This window comes from Folsomia candida, unplaced genomic scaffold (assembly GCF_002217175.1).
Source record: "Folsomia candida strain VU population unplaced genomic scaffold, ASM221717v1 Fcan01_Sc027, whole genome shotgun sequence".
NCBI lineage: Eukaryota > Metazoa > Arthropoda > Collembola > Entomobryomorpha > Isotomidae > Folsomia > Folsomia candida.
This window is the reverse complement of record NW_019091219.1, coordinates 232148-244740: the sequence shown is the minus strand read 5'-3', so window position 1 is coordinate 244740 and position 12593 is coordinate 232148. Positions and strand designations below refer to the sequence as shown.

Here is a 12593-nt window from a genome sequence, read left to right as displayed (position 1 = left end):
GTCACCATAACCACGTTCTCCAGAAATTAGCCCAAATTATTAATCGCTTTGAAATGTTTCACAAAATTTGTGTTTCCGTCACCTCGTTATTTATAAATTTCGCTGTGACCTCATTTTCCACAAATTTGACACCCCGTGAAAACGGCTTCCTCCCGCCATACGTGAATAGATACTGTACTAGTTACTTTTCCTCCGACTTTGTCCATTACGGCTGCTGTGACAAAAAGTTTCCGGAATCACATTGCTTTTTGAACGATTGGGGGACGCGAGATGCAGTTTGCGAGACACAAAATTTGCAGGCTAATCGGTTCAATTTTACTTGTTCGAACTCCATCCTCGATCATAACTGCACTGTTCCGAAGGGGACGTTTTTCTGCTGTTCAAAGTAAGTATGTACGTAATTAGGATTCAACATATACTAATCGGTAATGATACAATTTTTACTGGAAGTACAATGCAAATGAGCAGTAACAATTCAAGTAGTTTTTACCTAAGGGTAAGAAATTTTTACAAGTATCGGTAAAATTATGCTAGTCACTAGATAATTTCTGTGCAGAATTTAGCCTAACGTTTTCCAGGGTTCGCCACGGCAAAACGGCAATCCGGCAAATGCGGTGCCGTAAACTGCCGTAAACTGCCGGATTGCCGAGCTAAAAATCATGCCGTTTTGCCGTTTTGCCGAATTGAAATTTTGAAGGTACAAAAAAAGACGTAAAAAATTAAGTATTCAGTATTATTCTTCACTGAATTACGAATATTTATTCGATGTAATCCTTGAACTATGGTGAATGCAGGTCCAGTAATCCAGTAGTCCAGAAATTGTACATCTTTGTCATTTTCCATATGATAAGCACTATAATTCCTTCATGTTACTTGTGTAACTTCAAAAAATTACATTTTAACAGATAACTCTACTTCTAAATAATTATCCTATCTTAATTATGAAATCATAAATACGTTTGTATTTAATTAGTGTAATTAACTTGATATCTATTGTCTATCTATCCGCACGCAAAACGGCATACTATACTGCAATTAGGCATTGAATACGGCAATCTGGCAAAACGGCACGCAAAACGGCAATTCGGCATTACAAAAAGGCAATCCGGCAAAACGGCAAAAATTTTTGAGCAAAAAGATGCCGAATTGCGTACCCTGACGTTTTCTATAGTAATCCGTACCAGTATCTATTTTCCGTACAATCCGTACGCAGTCTCGTAACTATACTAGGCTGGTACAAGCCTCGGTTATAATCTTAAAAACATTTGCAAAGCTACGATCATTTAAATTGATATGTTGTGATGGCCATAAAATCTTTTGTAGGGATGCTCCGCTTAGACCGGATAATCGACCCATCCGCCCAGTACCTGGTGAATAACGAAATTAATCAAATTAGATACGTGACTTGTCATACGTCCCAATTACTGACGCAAGCATAACTCAACCGTGTTTTCAGACTCCAGGGTATGTGGAACAATGACCACGGACAGGTTCCAGCAGTTCGGACCGGGGAATTTGACCGTGCTAGACGTCGCTGAACACCACGAATGGGGCGAGTCACACTTTATAGGGATTTCTGCTGTCTTAAAAGCTGGCACGAATTATGTCAACGTCACCAGTGCCAACTGCATCGTGTCAATCTGTTACACAGACTCAGAATGGGATGCAAACTGCCTCCACTTTCACTATGGAAGTAGTATGTACAATGGGATATTTTCAGACAATGTATGGAAACAAGTCGTTGAGAATCTGCATAATTAACATAATTACCTAAGTTTATTTCTAGGAATTCGGCCGTGTGACAACATCAATAAGCTGCGGATGTTTGGTAAGTCTCGAATAAGCACGAAAACAATTTTCTCTACGTTATGTATTTAAGTATCGTGACAATTTCCAAGGGATCAGGTTTTTAGGAATTTTTAAGGTGTTGGTCCTTGTCAACAGTTTTATCGGTACCAAGCCAAGCACACTGTTAACGATCTTCGTGACCCGGTTAAATGTTTGTTAATTGGGTAGCAATTCCATGGCTGAAGGCAAATACAATATTTTTTAGGCAAACCCATCCGCCAGTGAGGAATGCACTTTTGGAGACGCTGATTCCGACAACGGGACTGACTTGATAACATCCTCCTGTTCAAATCGCCCCATGGATGCCGACACGTGCGCCCTGCTCTATCAAGAGTGGGGTTGTGAATCATGCTTCTATCAAGAGATTCGACTAACGACAAGTAATTTTACGTTCAAACCCACGAATTATGCGGTAATACGTTCGCTCAGAGTGAATAGTGGCTGCAGCATTAGGGCATCTTCCATCATGGGTTTCCAAGATTTCAATGCAACTTCGAGCATAATTCCGGAGGTAATTTCAAAATAATTAAATATGCTGCATACTTGCAATAATTTGCGTCCTCCTTGAAAAGTTCTTCAAGACAATCCATCCCACAAATGGTCCGCACGCAGCCCAGTTTAATTCTTTCGATTGCACCTGTGGACCTAAAACTGTGACAGATGAGGTTGGTATGTCAGGTAGGTTGAGTAAAATTACATATGTAAGCAGATGGAAGGTTGAATAATGTTTGATACGATTTAGCCGGGACTATTGCTGGTATTGCGGTTCTATCTGTGATAGCTGTGTCAATCGTGGCATTTGTTTTACTGAGAAGGAGAAACCAAAAAGTTAAATTTACCAAGAAAGAGACAGACGCACTTAAGGTGGAGCTATTTGGGGACGGTGTCGAACCAGATGTCGAAGGATCACAGGACACAAACACAGATTTGACAAATACCAAAGTTGAAGTGGATTATTCCCTCAAGAAACAAAATATTGCTGGTAGCTTTCGAAATTCGAAATTCGAATTTTTGATAATTCAATACATATTTCGCATGGTGCTGAAATCCTTAATTTTTTGCAGTATACAAAAACCAATTTTTGGGGAAGGGAAACTACAGCGTGGTTTACAAAGGCGTTTTAACCTCTGGAAGTGACAGTGCCGTTGTTGATTGCGCAATTAAAACCGTAGACGAAAAAACGGCGAGAATCGACGATTTGAAGCTTCTCATGAACGAGATAAGGATTATGTCCGTGATTGGAAGACATGCCAATATTGTCTCTTTTCTCGGATATTACTGCAACTTCCACCCATCTAAATGTAATTTTGATTGATATCGGACTAGTTTATACATAAATCTAAGTATTTGTTCAATAATATAAGGGGAATTTCTGTGCCTGACGGAATTATGTCTCGGAAACCTGCATGAGCGCTTACGTCTAGCTAAAAATTCCATTGTACACAAATCATCTTCCTCGGTAGCAGCACAATTGCAGAAGGCAGGATACGTTTATTACGAGGATAGTACCGATCTTGAAAAATCTAACGATAAGTAAGTTGCTCCAAGTTATACTTCGGTAATAAATATTTAACTGTTGTAACATCCTCTAGTTACGGGTTGTTATCAGCCTTGGTAACTGTATGGATAGAAGCAAAATTAGAATGAAATTGAAATACTTAACATTTCAATTATATTCTCCAGCGTCCCTGATAACGGTGATACCAACAAAACTGTCACCACACAAGACATGCGGCGGTGGTGTGGCGAGATTGCGGATGGGATGGATTATCTAATTTCTAAAAATGTAAGGCTTACTTGAATATGTGCAAGTTTTGAGTACTAATTTCCACAATATTGTCTTACCAGCTTCTTCACATTGACCTGGCAACAAGGAACATTTTACTATCTACAGAACAAACGGCAAAAATTAGCGATTTCGGATTATCCAAGAAGCTGTACGAATCCCTGTACTATAAAAAAGTGCAAGGCGGAAACGTACGGAATTTAAAAATGTTCAATTTTGCTATTATGGACAGGACATAATGCTTTAAGTCATTTCTTACAGATGTGGCTTCCAATGAAATGGAGTGCCTTCGAGTCCTTGATGAGCTTAAAGTTCTCCTCCCAATCAGAAATTTGGTCATATGCGGTTACCGTTTGGGAAATATTCAGCTTTGGCGACGAGCCGTACCCAGAAGTTTGCGACATGGTTGACTTAATCCGACTCTTGAATAGCGGAGATCGACTGGACTGTCCAAAGCGGTGTGATCAAGAAACGTGAGGGCGGTATCCTATTGAATTTTTTAATACTAATTTATTGATAATCATGATGTAATTTTTTGCAGATACGAGCTAATGAAGCGATGTTGGGAAATTGACGAAAATCAGCGGCCCAGTTTTGTCGAGATGAGTATATTCTTCAAGTCTGCAAACGAATAGAATTTATTAAATCATGAAAAGTCTTTTTAAATTTAAAATTAAGCGTAGCAACATCTCTTGTGGTTGTAGAATATTGCTGACAACTTTGTTATCTGTAGTCAATTGTCTAATTAAATTTTAATTTTACTTAGAATATTTATAAGATTTAAAAATTTGTCGTTTTTATCCAGTATTTCTTTTTGGATGTACAAAACGGTTTGGGGGTGGTTAAGATCGCTTTTGTCCGAACATAATGATGATTGTGTGGTCAAAAGTGGCATTTTGACCGCTTATAACCGGTGGATAATTTGGTTTTAACCAGTCAAAACACTATTTTTATCCAGTACTGTGTAATACTCCATGTGTATAAATATCTGCATACATAAGAGAGCATGAATGAGTCGTCGTTTTTTGCGACGACTTATGAAAGTGTAAAAATAAACCCAACTTTGTCTAAGAAGACAGTTTGTGTTATGTACAAAGATTGCATATCTGAATACGGACGAGTTTAAAATCTACATTCGTCTATGAATATATTTAGAATCATCTGTGACTTTTGTCCTAAGTCGATTTCAAAATATTGGGTAACAACAGACGTAAGTAAATAAATTGTAACGTATGAATCAGTAAAATTATTACCATAAAAACAAAACCAGTAAGACAATTTTACATAAAATATTTAACTGTGGATTTGATATTGGTATAAATTACAAGTAATTCTAAACATATTTTGACACAGAGTATAGAAAGAGTGAAAATGGAGGAAATTCACAATTTGCGATATGCAGTGACACGTCTCCTGGAAGAAGTGGAGGCGTTGCAAATGAAGGCAGCAAATGTGCAAAAACTCTGCACTTTCTCCCTGCGTGGGAAACGTCTCATTTTGTATACTATTGCCATTCTGGTAAGTTGTGAAATCTGGAAATATTTTATGATTATAGTAGAACTATCACCGGTACAATTACTGACATTTGCTATTGCTTTTTCGTATGTTGGTACCAAATTCTTGGTTTTATAGTATTTTCTGGTCTTCTTGCTCGCGGGGATAGCTTGGAAATGGTATAACAATGGTTGTAAGTGTGCTGAATGATAAAATTGGCCCATTAGTATTTAGAGAAATTCTATGTTAAACAGCACATCTGTTACCTCTTAGGTTTTTTCTGATAAATGTAAGCTTAAAATTTTTTTCATTCATTAGTTCTGGACAAAATTGTCAAAATTATGCAATTGGGGGAAATAAAGCTGAAATAAATTATGAAGCAAATACATATTTATATTTATTTATTCCGCAATAAAGTGGCGTAATTATTTCCATCATCATGGTTTTGAACCATTTCTTCAAGTCTGACAGTGAAGCATGTCCATGTGTTTATTCTCCACTCTAGGTAACCCGATAATAGACGAAGTTATATTTATATACTCACGGGCCAGGTAATAGACAAACTTGTTACCGCATAATAAAAATGTGGCCAAAATACATAGTACCAATTTTTACCACTTGCAAGTTACTTTATACCAGCCCGTAACATTTTTATTACCATGAGGTAATAAATTTGTATACATATTACCAGGCCGGTGACTACATACATATTACTTCATCTATTACCAGCTTAGTTGAAGTGTCTTTATTCGAGCAGAGGATGTAATTTTAAGACTCAAAGCAATTTTAAGAATGAGGGTCGTTCGCTCCAAAACTTACTTGGCTTCCAAGAAACACAGTGTATTCACGGGAACTCCAGAAGAATTTATGTTTGTTAACGCCCTCACTGTGAAAGTAGAATCCAGATTGGCTAAGAAAATCCCTCCAAAAGTCGAAGGCGTTTCCTTCCAGCCAATGAACGCATATGTGGATCCTGGGTCTGTCTAAGTGGTTCTAGGAATTTATATTTCATTATTGGCCTAATCTTTTTAACAAGCTTACATATGTACATGAGGGCCATGACGTGTTAAATAGAACAAATACATTTCCGTATTTTCCTATTCTGGTGCTAGATTGGTTATTCTATTTAAAAGCTATCTACCCTTACTCAAGGCACAATTTCGTAGAACTCTCCCCAACTTTTCAGACTTTATAATCCTTTTTCAGAGCCCACACCCACCGTTGGATTATATTCTCTGAAAAGTTGACAATTTCTGCAGTCAACTCCTTGAAGTGCATCACATCAGTCGCGACCTTGAAGTGTAGTTTAAGTTTTTAATCAAAATGTCTCAAGTGACCCCCAGCAAGTCAAAAGTGCCACTCCCCTCGTACACTAACGACCAGATCCGACGCTCCTTTCCGATTTCCATCCCGTTCGACAAGACGGCCCGAGATACTACGCGCCAATGCCAAGCCATGTTGGCCCGCAGGGGGTTCGTCGTCAATCAGCCGCCCCCACCATCCCCAGAGGAAGAGGAACGCGCCTACTACGAGTGGATTGAACTTCAAAAACTTGATGAAAATGGGGCCGAAGTGGGTGCGGCTGAAAATGAGGATGAGCCTACTGCGGGGAACTCAGTCCAAGACGTGGGACATCATTTGCACGACGGGGACGAATTGCGTCTCAACTTGGGGGGCAAGTTGAGACTGTTGTGGAAAAAGTTGGGACCCATTGCGGAGGAGGCGGACGGAATTATCGTCGCTGCGAGGAAAGAAGCCAGCCTGGATAATGGCGAAGATGCCGTCGTTTGGTTAAATGGGGAGGTAATTGGTCAAATGAAAGATTATGTGTTTGATAATTACATAGGTGTAGGTTTTTGATATGGATTGTATTTTTTTATTGCTGTAGGAAAAATCTGCAGAACAGGAGGAAATTTAGGATCCTGGCCGACACGGGATTTGCATACGATACTTTACGATTTGGATTGATTTTATAATTATAAATATTTTTCCTTATTTCTTTTCATTGTACTTACCCAAGCTTCCAGACCATATAAAACTGCCGTAGGAAGAAAATTGACTAACGGCATTGCAATTATACAGCCGAATCACTTTATTTGAGTAGCGAGTGTATCAAAGAAATCTCACTTTCGTCATTCTGTTGAAATTCTGGAACAATTTTTCATACTCCAAATCAATTCGTAATAATTTTATGAATATTTCACTTTTTGTCCAATCTGGAACATTCTTAATTCTTAACATGCCATATTTTTGGTCAAATAATCTCAGTGTTTTCTGTCTACTTTTATATACTCAGAGAAATAAAAGTTATAAATTTATAGCCTATAAATGCCACTGTTTCGTAATTTCCGTTATTGCAAACCCATCTATTGATATTTATAATAATTTTAACTCCCTATCTAGTAATTTATTGAATAAGTCGTAATTTTATTATTTTCATGATAATTTACTACAAAGGAATTTATTAGAATATAAACTATAAACCCCTATAAACAAATATAGTGTCGTATTCAAGAATTCTTCTGTAGGCTCGTACGCTTGACAATCTGAAATTTAAAACTGAAAATTACGTATTAATTATGAGTACTTGAAGAGGCTAAATCCTTTACTTAAATATAAATCTTGGCAGCCGGTTATAAATAGTACAGAAGTTGTATAAATGTTGACTTACATATGCCTGGCCAAATATTATTATTTCTTAGTGAAGATGTATCTATTAAATTCTATTTCAACGACACGTAAATCAAATTGTTAAATTTGTAAACACAGCCTTAACTTGCTTTGGAATAATTTATTCAGTAATTCGTAATTTTACTGATCTCAGCATTATGACAATGAATTCAACATCCAGTAACAAAATTGATGACGTTGCTGCAGCACGAGTATGCTACCGAGTTAAGGAACTGTTGCGAAAGGTTGGTGCATTTGACCAGCCTTTGGCCGGTTGGACACTCATAATCATTTGAGCAAGCGCATGTATGGTCGAGCTAGTAACAAATATTTATAAAGATATGTAAATTATCCATTAATTTATTTCAAAGTAAAATCTACCGAATTGATGAGACCAACGCAATTTTTACAAGAGCAGTAATGCGTTCCGTCAGTGAATGCTGGGCAGGCCGAGTCGCTCGTACCATTTCCGCCAAGTCCAATGGCACACATAGTGATTGGAGATCCCAAGCAGCCAGCACCGATCGTACAGGATGAAAAATTTGAGTCGCAGGCGGTTGGATTTACGCAAAGTTGGGCCAGTGCCAAACCCACAACGCCACCCTGTAAATTTTTGCCAAGTAATTTGTTCATGATGTAATTTTTTGGCAAAATAAGAACTTACCAAAATGACCAAAACTACGCATGAAGTATTCATTGTTCGTGGTTGTCTCACAAATTGATTTAGAGTGTGAAATGAGTGCGATCAATTTCGTTTAAATAGGGGATCTATGCGTCACAATAGAGTTATTAAATCATTTAATTTAATTATTCTTATATTCTTATGCATAAGTACCTTATGATAAGTTAGGCGTTACGGCGGTACCCTGTAATTAAGCGGATTAATTTATTTATAAATCCAGAGCGGCATAGTGTAATTATTTGTGCCCTTGATTATTCCCCTCAGATTACGAGGGGTGGCATCAGCTTGCATAATCACCTCTCGTGATTCTCCAATGGACAGCATACAGGGTTAATGTTCTGGCTAGGTTGATGTTAAAAGTTCGGACACATTTAGTTGGTCATAGTGAAATAATTACATACCATACAGAGGGATAACTTGTATATAGTGCATTCGCAAAGCTGTAGAAATTTAGGGCTGACTACAAAAGAGTCGAATATTTTAAAATTCCTAACCAAAATAAAATCGAATATCTACTACTTATACGTAAGTATATACGATACATGCTACACGAGATCGTTTTATTAGGCTCTGCAATTTACATACATAAGGGTAATTATATAGGTACTCAATTCAATAAGCAATTAATACAAGTGCAAAATAATCACGTTTACCAGTCAGATTTTAACAACTTTGTTTTGCAAATTTTACGACTCACACGAGTCTGCAATATAATAATTAATTATATACTTATTTATATTGCGCTCATTGGATGATGCTGTATAATGTGAACATTATGCATACCTTACATCATGTGTAGATTTTAGAATAAAGATATTATCTGAGTAAAATAAAGAATCTTTGACATACAAATGTATTTTGTGTCTGTAAATAATTTAATTTATGCCTTAAACATGCTTAACGACTTGCACATGTAAAGAAAACCGTTAATATTTATTGAGCTTATCCTCCTAATTTATTCTTGTAGCACGTGTGATCGCAATTTACCCCACAATTACTTAAGTAATTATGACAGAGCACCAATTAAATTTTTAACATCGTCTTTTTTATGCACACAAATTTATTGAGCCAACTACAATTCCACTAATTTCACCAATATTTACAACAATTCAACTACTTTGCCAACTAACATCCTTGAACATTATTGACCGCGTTGCCGCAACAAGAATATTGTGGCGTTCCGTATTGGATATTGAATATAGGGATGACCTTAGCACATCGGATCAACTTCTTTCCGCCAGGACATACGTAGTCGGTTGAGCAGACACAGTTGTACAAGAGCTGAAAAGACATCAAAAAAATACTAATCCATTCATTATGAGGTAACAAATTTTGTTCAATATTGTGTCACTCGAATTTTTACCGAATTAATAAGACCGACACAGTTCTGGCAAGCGCAATAATGATTTCCATCCGGGAATGCAGGACATGCTGAGTCCGACGTGCCGTTTCCACCTTGTAACAGAGCACACATCGTAATTGGCGACCCCAAGCAGCCAAATCCGATAGTGCACGACGCCAAATTAGTGTCACAAGGGGATGGCGCGATGCAAAGTTGGGCCACTGCTAGGCTGAAGGCGCCACACTGCCAATTTTTGCAAAAAAAAATTATATTCTGCCAATGTAAGCTGGAGCTTCAAAATGTTTTTGTTCAGGAAGGTGGCACTTACGACTATGGTCAAAATGACCAATTCGCCCCTAAATGTGTTCATATTGATGAGCTATATTGTCTTTCTTTTCTAGCGGTGGTTGAATTACTTCTGCGCAAAATGCAGTGGAATGGTCCCGTTTAAATATGGGATTTTCAGATTATCCCGTGCGTCATGATGGGTTATTAAATTATGATTGTTGTATTCACTAATTCCTCAGATTTATTTTTACATAAATTCCGACCGGCATAATTTATACAATTATAGGCTTCACCACTTGTTTCGTCACCTTTTACAGCGATCGTTGTCGAATAAACTTGAATTCCTTGTAGTGTATGAATTGGCGACGTGGTGGTACTGGGGATTGCATTGGGCGTACGGTTTTGAGGCGTGTCTCTCGAATTATCTAATTGATTTGAAATGCTAGAGCCCACGACAATGGGTTGCAATTTTTTGTAAGTGCATAATCGCCTTAAGATACTTGTAGAATATCAAACAATTATGCATATCCATGCCACAAGCATAATTAGCATAAATGTGAAGTGATCTTTACATACATAATTATTTACAACACTTGCAGGTTAATCAACTATGTTTTAACCAAAGTTTTACAACCAAAGTTTTACGATTCACACGGGTTTGTCATAAAAAATTTGTAAGCTGATAATTCGGACACACCGTGAATTAGGCAATGGTACTGGCAGTTACACAACGCGAGAATGGCCAGATAAATAAATATGTTAACGATATCTGTAAACATGGAAAACTGAAAATAGTGCAACCATGTCATTCCCATACTTTATAATTTTTTAATTGGAAGCATCCTTTAGAAGCATTTGGAGGATAAGGGTAAGGGAAAAAATGTAAACTTCAGAAAATCAGTAAATCAATGGTTGCTAGATAAAAGGTCTTGTAATTAGGTTAGCCAATTCTATTTTATTTAGTTAACTAACAATATAACTTATTTAGTTTAATAACAATATAACATATTCAGTTGAATGACGATATAACTTATTTAGTTATATAGCATGATAATTTATTTAGTTAAATAACAGTATGACTTATATCTAAACTTGCTGTACAAACTTACTGTATATGCATCCTACGTTTTTGAGCTTAGTTTGAAGTTAAATATTTTATTTTTTTAAGTTATAGCTTATTGCAATTAATCTTAATATTAAGGTGTTCAGTCGTGTTACCCTAGGGAGACCAGTCTAATTTTGTACTGATAGGTTGAATAATACGTGAAATAAAGGCCAACAAACAAACAAACAGCATGCATGCGCAAATGTAAATTGTATTCTGTGTTTTATCTCCAATATTTTCAATAAAATCTGAAGTCAATCGGCCAAGGAACTAAGACATATTGCAGATAGGCAGGAGGATTTAAATAGTCCCATGCTAAGCATAGTGAGATAATAGTTTACCAATTAGGCGAAGAATAGAAAATTTATGCAGAAAGAAATAATTTTGATATTTGTTTATTTAAACCCCTTGATTTCTAACATCCCTTCAGACCGGTTAGATCTTCAGATTCTAAAATTAGCTGAGCACAAACATAAGGTATTTTGGTGTTTCACATTAATTGACATTTTACTTCACCTATAAATTTTAGACCTACATATAATTCTAATGAAAACTTAATCTTTGAATCATGCGACTTGCCATCTATACTAGTGGAGCTTGAAGCTGGAATTGCACAGTAAAATAAATAGTTATTGGTGGTCACATCCTCATTCGCCCCTTAGCGTCGAGATGATTAAATGATGACTCGTTCACTGCAAGGTGTTGGCAACGGACACATTCCTACAAAATTTATACAGACATATGAAAGTAGTACGAAAATAAGAGTCGGGTCATAAACCAAATTCGACAAACTATTTACAAAAAAATTAAGCACACATTCTGCAAATTTTGAATGATTAATTCAGTTATGACGATGACGCGATAACTCATACCACATTTACTTTCTATATTAATCCAGCCAGAATTTTGAGATTCCGGTATCTTTAACACCGTGATCTGGATAGAGCCAAGGAGGAGCGGTAGGTTTAACGTCTTTCCCTCCACTTAACTCCAGGAACGCCGTGCTAGTGACGAGGTCAAAATCGGCCCAAGAAGGGGCTGAAGGTGTGGGATACTTGGGTGGATTATATTTGTCCTGGCTGGCCAGGACAGTCCAGGATGGACGAAAGTCTTGTCCAGACTAAATTTCCATTCCGAATATGTCCATCGAATCGAGTTATGGTGATCCTCCTCTAAATCTATCAAAGTTACAGCATTGTCCCCTAAGATTGACACTTGGTCTGGCTTGACTTGGTGTCTACTCAATAATGAGAAACCAAGTCTTGAATCCATTGCGTCTCAAAAAATGAAATTTCACCAAAATAATTAACCCCGCCTGGTAAGAAAGTAAGAATGTTCTAGAGAATGTGAAAGTGAACTGGTTGTCTTTACCTGTCTA

At 37.0% G+C, this 12593-nt stretch overlaps 3 protein-coding genes across 3 annotated transcripts; 1 reads left to right on the top strand and 2 right to left on the bottom strand.

The window, feature by feature from the left end:
* On the top strand, positions 1-5503 carry LOC118438889 (insulin-like peptide receptor). Its single transcript, XM_035859712.1, has 14 exons — positions 1-385; positions 1324-1370; positions 1457-1725; positions 1787-1828; positions 2054-2359; positions 2421-2526; positions 2591-2830; positions 2913-3149; positions 3213-3381; positions 3532-3634; positions 3697-3825; positions 3896-4107; positions 4176-5152; positions 5267-5503. The coding sequence occupies exons 1-13, from the start codon at positions 54-56 to the stop codon at positions 4267-4269; spliced, it is 2286 nt and encodes a 761-aa protein (XP_035715605.1). The 5' UTR covers positions 1-53; the 3' UTR covers positions 4270-5152; positions 5267-5503.
* Positions 5504-7899: 2396 nt separating this feature from the next.
* Positions 7900-8548, bottom strand: LOC110859686. Its single transcript, XM_022108657.2, has 3 exons — positions 8463-8548; positions 8180-8401; positions 7900-8115 (listed from the first exon to the last, which is right to left on the bottom strand). Exons 1-3 carry the CDS (start codon positions 8493-8495, stop codon positions 7969-7971), a joined length of 402 nt encoding a protein of 133 aa, XP_021964349.1. The 5' UTR covers positions 8496-8548; the 3' UTR covers positions 7900-7968.
* An 846-nt stretch (positions 8549-9394) lies between these two features.
* Positions 9395-10257, bottom strand: LOC110859712. The gene is made up of 3 exons (XM_022108684.2): positions 10151-10257; positions 9844-10065; positions 9395-9761 (listed from the first exon to the last, which is right to left on the bottom strand). The coding sequence occupies exons 1-3, from the start codon at positions 10190-10192 to the stop codon at positions 9606-9608; spliced, it is 420 nt and encodes a 139-aa protein (XP_021964376.1). The 5' UTR covers positions 10193-10257; the 3' UTR covers positions 9395-9605.
* Between the last annotated feature and the right edge of the window lie 2336 nt (positions 10258-12593).

Bases quoted from the DNA above. Each gene is read 5' to 3' on its own strand.
- LOC118438889 (XM_035859712.1), top strand. From the start codon at position 54: ATGTTTCACAAAATTTGTGTTTCCGTCACCTCGTTATTTATAAATTTC. The intron at 2,360-2,420 runs GTAATTTCAAAA...CTCCTTGAAAAG, and splicing joins CTTCGAGCATAATTCCGGAG to TTCTTCAAGACAATCCATCC. The intron at 2,831-2,912 runs GTAGCTTTCGAA...AATTTTTTGCAG, and splicing joins CAAGAAACAAAATATTGCTG to TATACAAAAACCAATTTTTG.
- LOC110859686 (XM_022108657.2), bottom strand. From the start codon at position 8,495: ATGAATACTTCATGCGTAGTTTTGGTCATTTTG. The intron at 8,402-8,462 runs GTAAGTTCTTAT...AAAAATTTACAG, and splicing joins GCGTAGTTTTGGTCATTTTG to GGTGGCGTTGTGGGTTTGGC. The intron at 8,116-8,179 runs GTAGATTTTACT...ATTTGTTACTAG, and splicing joins GCGTTGGTCTCATCAATTCG to CTCGACCATACATGCGCTTG.
- LOC110859712 (XM_022108684.2), bottom strand. From the start codon at position 10,192: ATGAACACATTTAGGGGCGAATTGGTCATTTTGACCATAGTC. The intron at 10,066-10,150 runs GTAAGTGCCACC...AAAAATTGGCAG, and splicing joins TGGTCATTTTGACCATAGTC to TGTGGCGCCTTCAGCCTAGC. The intron at 9,762-9,843 runs GTAAAAATTCGA...ATGTCTTTTCAG, and splicing joins GTGTCGGTCTTATTAATTCG to CTCTTGTACAACTGTGTCTG.